Source organism: Tyto alba, unplaced genomic scaffold (genome assembly GCF_018691265.1).
Source record: "Tyto alba isolate M040663 unplaced genomic scaffold, T.alba_DEE_v4.0 Super-Scaffold_41, whole genome shotgun sequence".
NCBI lineage: Eukaryota > Metazoa > Chordata > Aves > Strigiformes > Tytonidae > Tyto > Tyto alba.
The window spans coordinates 23552769-23562076 of NW_024881317.1; the positions used below are offsets into that span (position 1 = coordinate 23552769).

Genomic DNA, 9308 nt, shown 5'->3' on the forward strand with positions numbered 1-9308 from the left:
AGCAGCTCCATAGCAATCAGTCCTGAGGCGGGCATGAAGTTGGAGGCCGTAGCTAACCTGAGCTTGTCGCAGAAGCTTTAAACCTGAAGTGCTAGTCCTCTCGCAGCCCTGTGTCCAAGGCCGGTAGCAAGCAAGGGAGGAGGTGGCCGTCCTCTGCGATGCGCCTAGGCAACCTCCTGAAGAGCTGCCCGGAGGGCTGGCAGGAGATGGTGTGGGGCTGGCCTCTGCTCGTGTGCTGGGAGCCATCGGTGAGCTGCTCGCAGACGGGGCTGGTGGCTGCTGCTCCCAGCCCCGCCGTGGCCGTGGTGGTGCTCCCGGCAGGCACCGGGCTGCCGTAGATGTGACTGTGACCCTGCACTGCTACGAGTCTCTACCTGTGGGGGACTCCCCTGACTTTAAGATTGTCCCATCTGCCTTCCCTCCCTTCCACCCTCTCTCAAATCCCTCCTTTGATGTCCCTAGTGAACTCCAGCCATGATGCCAGCGCAGGCTAGCCCTGAAGCTCAGAGCTGTCCCTGGAGATGGGACGCCCTAGTGATGCCTTATTGCAGCTAGTGGAGTGGCTGTACTACAGCTCCATTCCTAGAAGTGTTAAGCATGATGGCAGCCACGTCTGGAAAGACTGGTAAGGTAACCATCTCTCCTCCAAGGTGCACCATGGGATTTGCAAGCTTCTGCCCATCTCTGTAGCCCGTATCTCCTTGGCAACCCAGTGCATGGGCCTCACGCTACCCACCCACCAGAGCCTGGGGAATGAGATACCAGGCCTTCTTTCTAACCCACATCTCCAACCTGGCAGCACATGACATGGCGCACACAGCATGGCACCATCTTACATCAGCTCCTCCCAGCTGAGCCAGGCTCAGCCGAGTCCTGCTGGTGGGAGGGGAGCAGCCTGGTTGAGCCAGGGCAGAGGCAACCCTGCCGCTCGGCGTGAAAGAAACCTGGTTTCTCCCCAACCACGACCCTTCAAGGGCAACCAGAAATACACCTTGACCTCACTCCTGGCACACGGTGGGGGAGGTGAGTGACGTGATAGTGATAGCACACGACTAAATTCTAGTGGGCACCTTAGACAACAGCACTTGCCGGTCACTTTGTTCCAGAATTGCATACCGGGACAGACCCTGCCCTTAATCATGGGTCTAATCTCACCTCTTTCCTCTCCAGTTACTGGAAACAGAGCAAGTTCCTACCTGGAGCTTGGCTTCTCTTGCAACCTGAAATCACAGGCAGGACACAGGTCTTGTGAGCCATAACAAAGGGAATTGGCAGCCTGGGAGAGGTGGGAGCGGTGTAAGAAACTGGGAGCTTGGGAAAAGGGAAGGTGGCCTGGCCTGGGACTGGTTGGCAGGGAGGATGGTTGCTGTGGTCAGCTCTAGCTGAAGGAACCAAGTCCTGGCTCACCTCTTGCAGTGGTTCTGGGTAGACTTTTTTTTCCCTCTGTGGTAGTGATGTTGGGGAAAGAGGCAAGGATGAGGGCCCAGGTCTGCCTTTGCCCTTGGAAGACTGCGAGGGGCAAAGATGTGCAGATTTGGTCTCTTGGGAAGATGGAGAGAGCTGGACACAAATAATGATACAACTTGTCTTGTTCTGCTTGGACTTGGTGAACAGCCTGTGTGATGGAGTTGGGCTGTATTGCATCTCTGATGGGAAACCACTTGTTTTGGAGTGCCTCTAACCCAGGCTCTGAGTGGGCAGTAGGAGACCCCAGGGGCTATCAGTGCTCCTGGAGCTTTCTGCAAAGAGATGCTTCCAGCTGTGGTGGCACCCCTGCGGGCAGGACTTGACCTGGAAAGCAGGGGCTGGATGCAGGATTGTTTCATAAGAACATGGGTGAAGCTGGTGGTAGTTACCACGTGGTGCTTGTAGGAGAGTAGGCTAATGTGTCGAGTAGATGCTTCCAAGGCAGGGAGCAGGTCGTGGACTGAAAGCTCGCAGATACCAGTCCTTTCAGGGCTGAGCTGCTCAAGGTGGACTCGGAGCATCCAGGTTGCTGCTGCTAGCAGCAGCCTTGTCTGGACTCTTCGAGGAGATGGTGGAGGTGGGCCTCTGAAGCTGGGACCTGTCCAAGCGAGTGGTGGGTGGAAGGAGCAGCCCTAGATCATGGCTATGTGGTGATACAAGAGCCCAGCAGGACCCTGAGGCTTCCCAGCACTGAGTTGATGCAGAGCCCATTGATGGAAAGAGAGGTCAGTGCTCCAAAAAAACCTTTCCCTCTTGTTTGCTGCCTGGGCTGGCTCAGAGGAAGCTGGACCTCCTGAGAGGTGGCTGCTGTTGTGGGTGGACATAAGGCAGTGGCTGTGATCTGATGCTGGCCTTAGAGATGTGGGAGCATGGGGAAGATCTGCTGGGGTGGGCTCAGGTGCTGTGTCCTTCCTCCTGTTGGGATGCTGCTGTTTGGGCCTGTCACCACCTGGGTGCCACCAGCCTGGCTGAGCCCTGGAGCACAAAGCAATGGCCACCATGGTGGATCTACTGGACAGTGGGGATCCTGCCTTTGTGCACCACTGACCTCTGGATTCACTTCATGGTCCCATCTGCAAATTTTCCTGAACTTCATGTTGTGGCATCTAAGCTCTGATAGACCCTTCCTGGGATGGGAGGCTGGAGAGAGTGATGGATTTTCTGTGCCTAATAACTTGTTGCCTGTTTGTTGTAGGCTGTTGTGTAGGACTTCGCAAGATATTTTTTTTTTTTTTTTTTTCCCCTGGACAATCTCCATGCTTCCCAGAGGTGTGAGGCACTCTTCATGACCTTCATGGTTATGGTCTCATCTTAAACTCCAGTGACTTAGCGCTGCCAGAGCTGGCCAAGCAGCCCTGAGCAAGCTCTCCCCAAGCCAGCTGTTTCTTCCTAACCAGAGAAAAGCAGGCAGGAGATGATCTTAGCTCCTCCAGGTACTTGCTGAGCAGCCATTCTTGCGAAATCACACCTGGACTGAGATGCCATTGGAATTGACTTCCTGACCTGAGGCCAGCACTGGTTCTCCTTGGCTAGCTCAATCCAGAGGAAAGCAGCACAACTCGCTTCCACTCTTGGAAAAGGAGAGATGCTTGTTTGCTGCGGTCTGTGAGATGGGTACGTCTCCACAAGCTGTAGCATAAGCTGCCTCAAGGCCCAGAGGGGTACAAGGCATTGGATGGATGCCTGTTAAAACACTCCTCCTAAGCAGCATGATGGATCCGTGCCCGTCTTCTGCATGCTCCTCAACACGGTGTGGGATGCGCTGGTCCTCCAGTTCTCCCTCACCAGAGCTGCCTGGGGGGAAACACACGTGCTTGGTTTGACTGCAGCAAGGTTTTGGTGGTGGGCTGAGCTGTGTGGGTCTGAGACAGCACGCAAGCGTTTGGATGCTCGCCTCTTCGCCCAAGCCACCTACTTCCAGGGTGTCTTTGGGGGGCTGGGTTGAAGTGCGTGCTGCTGAGGCTGGAAGTGTGTGTCCAGAGAGCGCTAATGGATGATGTTAGTGCCTTCCTGGGTGCACCTTTGCAGACTGTCCTTGCCTGCCCTGGGTCACGTTGTCATCAGCTGTGTTTCCAGCTGGAGCAGAGCAGCCCTTGCTGGCCACCAGTGTAGCCTGCCCAAGGCTTGCACCCAGTGACCTGCAGCCTGGGGGGAGTGGTGGCCGTCAAGTGCTCGTGGCTTGCTGGGGTGAGGCTGTCTCAGCAGTGGAAGGTGCCACTCTGCATGTCAGCAGCTGGTAACTAGAGGCAGCTCTTGGATGTGTTGGTTGGGGTCCCCCCAGCTCCCAGGAGCACAACCGAGTGCTTTGTTCCTGCCTGCACAGGGAGGCCTTTCTGGTACCTGGGTTTGATCCAGTTGTAGGGATGGCTTTGAGCTCCCCAAGATGCTGTGGCTAACTGCAGAGCAAAGATAAATGGACCTAGAAGGAACTGAGGAGGAAAGGCAAGCCATTGGAGCTAATGGTGGCTTAAGGATGGATCTGTGCATTCAGTCCTCCCTGCCCCCGCCTCTATTTCCTGCTGAAGCAGGCAGTGAGCAAGATCAGAAATTTAAATTCTGAGGCTAATTGGGAGAGACAACGGAGGACTTAACACAGAGAGTGAAGCACTGATGGGGTGTTCATCTGCCCTGACATTTCTCTGTGATTTTTAGGTAGTGGTGCTCTTGTTCTGCAGGGCTTGGATGTCTCACCCGGCCTCTGGAAGGTGGCAGGCAGGGGCACAAATTTCTCTTCTCCAGCTGTTTGCTGGGACAGCTGTTGAACGCGGCAGCACGAGGCTGGCTGTGGTCGGCTGGCAGTGTCTGTCTCGTCCCTATGGGCAGGCGAGCAGGAGATGTTTGCAGTGGTGTGGCCAGACTCCTTTCCAACTGTGAGCTAATACAACTCCAGAAACAACTGCGTCTTTTCCAGTAAAAGCCTCCCTTGCTCCACTTGCCTTGCGCAGTGTTGGACATCCCCATTCACTCTTTCTCAGCTTCCTCCTTAACAGAGGTAGTATTTTGAGAGATAATGGATCTTCCAAAAACCCTTGGAGAAGTTTGCTCCCTACAGGGAGGTGCTCTGGCTTGGTCTGTCGGGTTGCAATCCTCTTGAGACAACCCTACACAGTCTTTTGTGGTGCTGCTCTCCTCTTCCAGGTGGCTCTGGGAGCCCCCTGTTTGCAGAGTGTCTCTACTCCCTGGTAAAAGCAAGGTGCCTGAGACGCTTTGAGGGATGTGAAGAGAAAACTGCCTTGGCAGGTGCCACTGTCCTAAAGAGCATGTCCTCTTAGCTAGCTGCTGCCTCTGATCTTGTTCTCCCAGTGCTTTCTGTTGGTTTCAGAAACATCCCTCCTAGTGAGGGGGTGTTCTTGCCTCATCCCATCAAGCCCTTAATCCTTCTATGGTCTGAAAGACCCGGCAGGTCATTCCCTCACTGTACCAGCATGTCAGAGCCTTGGCTTGTACCCAGGATCATCGCATCTGCTTGAGCTCCTGCCAGTGTCTAGGCTGAGCCCTTCCAGCTGCGGGGCTGCTGCAGGTCAGGCTGGTTGGCTTTGCATGTATGAGCACCGGAGACCTACAGGAGTACAGCAAGGAGAGGTGGTCCATCATCACAAGTGGAGGTTTATTAGCGCCAGAGCTATGAACTGTGTGTTTTAGGAGAAAAGCAGGATTTCCGTCGAAACTGGAGGTGCTGGAGGCTCTGGCCAAGCTTGGGGTAGGGTGTGCGTGGGGGGCAGAGGCCGGATCAGGCTGCTTGAGGAGGGGATGAAGAGCCACGAGGCTTGGGGAGCGGGATGAGGGATGGCCATCCTGCGTGTGCACAGCTGCTGTGCCTGCTTGGCTGAGCCTGGCGTGGGATGCAGGCAGCTCGCGGGGTTAAGCGCTCGCAGCCTTTGGAACACAGGGGGAGTTTCCTGTTGCTGCTGGGCAGGAGGAAACTACTTCCAGCTGTGGAGGGGAGGGGTGCTGGAGTGGGAGAAACTGGCCAGGGAGGAGGACCGCTGGCTGCTGCTGAGATGTGGCTCTGCTGAGCAAGCACCTCCGGATGACAGGGCCTGGGGAGGGAGCAAGTAACCTCTGTCCTTGCCCTGGGAGCTGCTGTGGTGGCCCTGTAAGGTGTCAGTGATGCTGCTGCCCGCGCTGTGAGCCTTCCCTGGCCTCTGCCAGTGCGAGGAGATAACCATGCCCCCGAGCAGCAGGGCGGCCGAAGGCTGGGGAGCAAGGGTGCAGCTGAGCTGGGTCCCTCTCACAGGCTATGGGAGAAGTGAAGGTGTCGTGTGTGGCACTGGGTGGGACCCCTCAGTGGGGAGGAGGATCTTGGCGTGAGGTCCATGCCTTTGATTCCCTCCACCTGTGGCTGGACTGACCGGGATGTGCCAGGCTGCTGTGTCGTGGAGCAAGCTACGGGGCCAGCTGGGAGCTGACCTGGTGGCACGCACTTGCCTTGTGAAGGTGTCTGGCAAGGAGTCTGACCATCCCAGTGTGCCTGGCTACCGACAGCTCCCTCAAGTGTGGTGCTGGTGCCTGAAGAGGAGCCTGGGATCCAGCAGATCTAACCTGATGAGAAGCTCCTGCTAGGACAGAGCCTCTGCCAACTTGCAGGGCTCCTCCCTGTAGGAGCCATCACAAGAGGAGGGACCCGAGGTCCCTGAGCTCGTGCCTGGGGCTGTTCAGTTACTGGTATCACAGCCCTTGTGCTGGTGGAGGGAGGATTTGGCTATCAAAGGCAGCTGTGCTTTCCGGGAAGCATGTGCTTATTGTCCCTTCCAGGTTCTGTGAGGAGGCTGCAGTGTCAGGGTCTTGGCAGTTTTCTGCATGACTCTGCGTGAAGGATTAAATGTGAAGCCTCTGGCTTTGCACCTCTGGGTGTCAGGCTTCTGCTTCTTACAGGGCAAAGGGAGTAGGGTTGGAAAGGACCCACTGAGGATGTGCTTAGATTGGAGAGTAATCCAAGGGCTGTCAGTGAGTCTCTGGGTGTCCTGGTCTTCAGCCCTGTCTCTTCTTAAGACCTGTGTGCAGCTTCTGGAGGTCTCATGCAGTTGGGGGTGAGGACACAGGTCTGCATCTCCACTCCTGGATAACTCTGCAGCAAGACTCGCATTGCATGTGTCAGCCAGTGCATCAGCTGGGCAGTGTGCTGCCTGCTAGGTAGTTAGAAAATAGCCAGCTCCTGTTTCTCCCTCGTTGCTAGCTGCCATCGCAGCCTGGAGTGGCTTTCTTGATGTCTCTTACATGCTTACAGCCTGCAGGGGAGACCTGACTCGGGCAAGAGGCTAGTAGGGCCACCCTTGCTGGGCACAGCCAGGTAGGGGTTAGATGAGGTGTAAAGCCTCTGCCAAACTAGATGTTTTGGCTGTGGCTGCGACTCTTCCTTTGCCCAACTGACCTGGGACCTTGCTTCAAGGAAGTCTGCCTGGCCTCGACCAAAGGTCCCTCTTAATGGGAGAGTGCCATGCATGGGGGTTGGAGCTGGTCTGGGAATACTGTTTCTTCTCCACATGACCTGGAGTGGTCCATGTGCTTGGGAGAGGAAGGTCTAGCCAGACTTGTTCAGGCAAGGGGACAACCTTGCCAGGATGGTCTGGCAAGGGGATCAGTTCATGCTGGGCTCTAGGGGAGTTTCTGCCTCTTTTTTTTTTTTTTCTTTTTCTAACCATCTTAAAGTCCATGATTCTGCTGGTATCCAGAGCCCTGAGCATACCAGCTGCTCTTGATGCCTGTCCTTCCCGAGACTGTGCTCTCTTCCCAACAGCTGGGGAGGGAGGAGAGGGGGGATGGCTGCTGTGTTTCACCCCGCTTTGCAAGCAGCAGCAGGACTGAGCTCTGCTAGCTGCTCCTGCTGCTGGATCTGTGCTCAGCCAAGTGGCACAGACTCACCTCCCACTGTTCTCAGGCGTGAAGCTGCCAACTCAGCCCAGCCTGACGTACCAGTCTCGCAGACCACACGGGAGCATCTGGGTATCTGATGCTATTCTACTGGACGTTGCCAGCTTGCCGCATCTACTGACAGGCTGGAAATTGTCTGTTCAGTTACTGTTCCCATGTCTGTTCGCTGGGTCCCCATCCAGCAGTCCTTCCTTGGTAAGGAACATGCCCGAGTAGTAGATGTAGCAGCAACGACCTGCGAGGGAAGCCTCCAAGTCTTGCTGGTTTGCAGCTTTATCAAGTTCTTCCCGTGACGTGGTCTGCCTGGAGCCTCTTCTGATGGCTGGGTTGTGGCTTAGAAAACTTCATGGGTCTCTTCTGGGGTGGATGAGCCAGTTCTTCTTATCCCATGTGTGTCATGTAGAGATGGTCTGGTTTAAGTGTGTGGTCTTGAGATGCTTCCTTCTGCTGGCTGAGGGCAAGACCGGCCACCACCTTGGAGTGCTACATGCCCAAAGTGAGCCTCCTCTGCCCTGCCTGAGCCTGAATGGGGGGAAAGATGTAAACTTGGGGTGTGTGGGGGAGTGGGAGCATGCTGGGGGGGGAAGAGCCCCTCCTTGCACACACTTGTGCAGTGGTAAACTTCATAGATAGCTTGGTGGCGAGGAGGTTTCCTAGCTTGAACAGTGGTGGTCTGCATGTTGTAGTGAGCTGGGGCCAGGCATGAGTGTGAATTTGGGGGCTGTCTTCTGGTTATCCCAATGGGCAGAAAGTACTCGAGACGTTGAGGCAAGCCCTGAGATGGGGTGGCTAGCTTTGTCCTTAGATGTGTGGGATCCTTAAGGGAGGACCTGTCTGGGTCCCCGTGCCTGGTGAGCCTGAGCCTGTCCTTGCCTAAGCCAGCAGAGCCGGACAGTGTGGGGCTGGCACGTTGGTTAGTGCCAGCGAGGCGCAGCCCCGGGTTGGAATGCTACTCGAACAGTATTTGGGGTTCAACCTGGAGCCTCCTTTCCCATGCTGGAGATGTCTTTGCTCAAGGGGCCTTGTACGTGGCCTGAAGGAGCTGAAGGTTTGGGCCCTGGTCGAGATAATTCTGGATCACAGACCTCTGGTGTGGCTTTCTTTTCCAGATGCGCTGGTACCCCCCCTCTGAAGCTACTCAGCAAGGATGGAAGTCTCGTCAGTTTTGTTAGTTCGTTAGTAAGTAATTAATTACTCTTGGAGCTGGGTCCTTGTCTTGCTCGTCCCTGGGCTCATTGGACTCCTGTGGGGAGGAAGGATTGGAGCTTGGGCTCAGCCCCCTGGTTCCACCTGAGAATGCGCTTGGGTTACACTGGTGGGTGAGGGGGCTAAATCGTCCCGGGTGGGAGCAGGGAGACCCACCAAGCTCTGGGCGGGGGGTGGGGTGGGGAAGGGACTCGGGGTGCTGCTCGGGTAGTGGATCCAGCCAGCCCCGCTCACTGCCGCTCCTCTCCCACAGTGTCTCTCCTCGGCTCGTGTTCCTCCTCCCGGCCTCTCCGTGGAGGGATGTGCCAGGGACGATCGCTCAGACTCCTCTCGGTTTGGTTTGCGGCCAGCAGACAAGGCGCCCGGCCCCTGTGTGCTCTCCCCCACCCCGGGGGTTGCCAGCATCCCCCCTCCCCAGACTGTGAAGCCGCCGCGGTCCCCTGCCGCGGGCCGTGCGCCGTCTCCATCCATCCATCCATCCATCCATCCATCCATCCATCCATCCATCCATCCATCCATCCATCCATCCATCCATCCATCCATCCCTCCCTCCATCCCTCCATCCCTCCATCCCTCCATCCCTCCATCCCTCCATCCCTCCATCCCTCCATCCCTCCATCCCTCCATCCCTCCATCCCTCCCTCCCTCCCATCCCTCCATCCCCAGGACATCCTCCCTGACTGAGCTTTGCTGTCCAGCTGTGCCGAAACCCAGCCGGGGGGGGGTGGGTGGGTGGGGGGGCTCGGTCCTGGGCTTCCCCGGGC

General features: G+C 56.5%; 1 protein-coding gene across 1 annotated transcript in view; it reads left to right on the forward strand.

Annotated features, from left to right (window-relative positions):
• Positions 1-9076, forward strand: part of RBPMS2 (RNA binding protein, mRNA processing factor 2) — a 28945-nt gene extending 19869 nt beyond the window's left edge. The window contains exons 7-8 of the mRNA XM_042804342.1: positions 8448-8517; positions 8798-9076. Of these exons, the coding sequence (XP_042660276.1) occupies positions 8448-8510 (63 nt within the window). The 3' untranslated portion in view covers positions 8511-8517; positions 8798-9076. The remainder of the gene's footprint in view (positions 1-8447; positions 8518-8797) is intronic.
• The last annotated feature ends 232 nt before the right edge of the window (positions 9077-9308 follow it).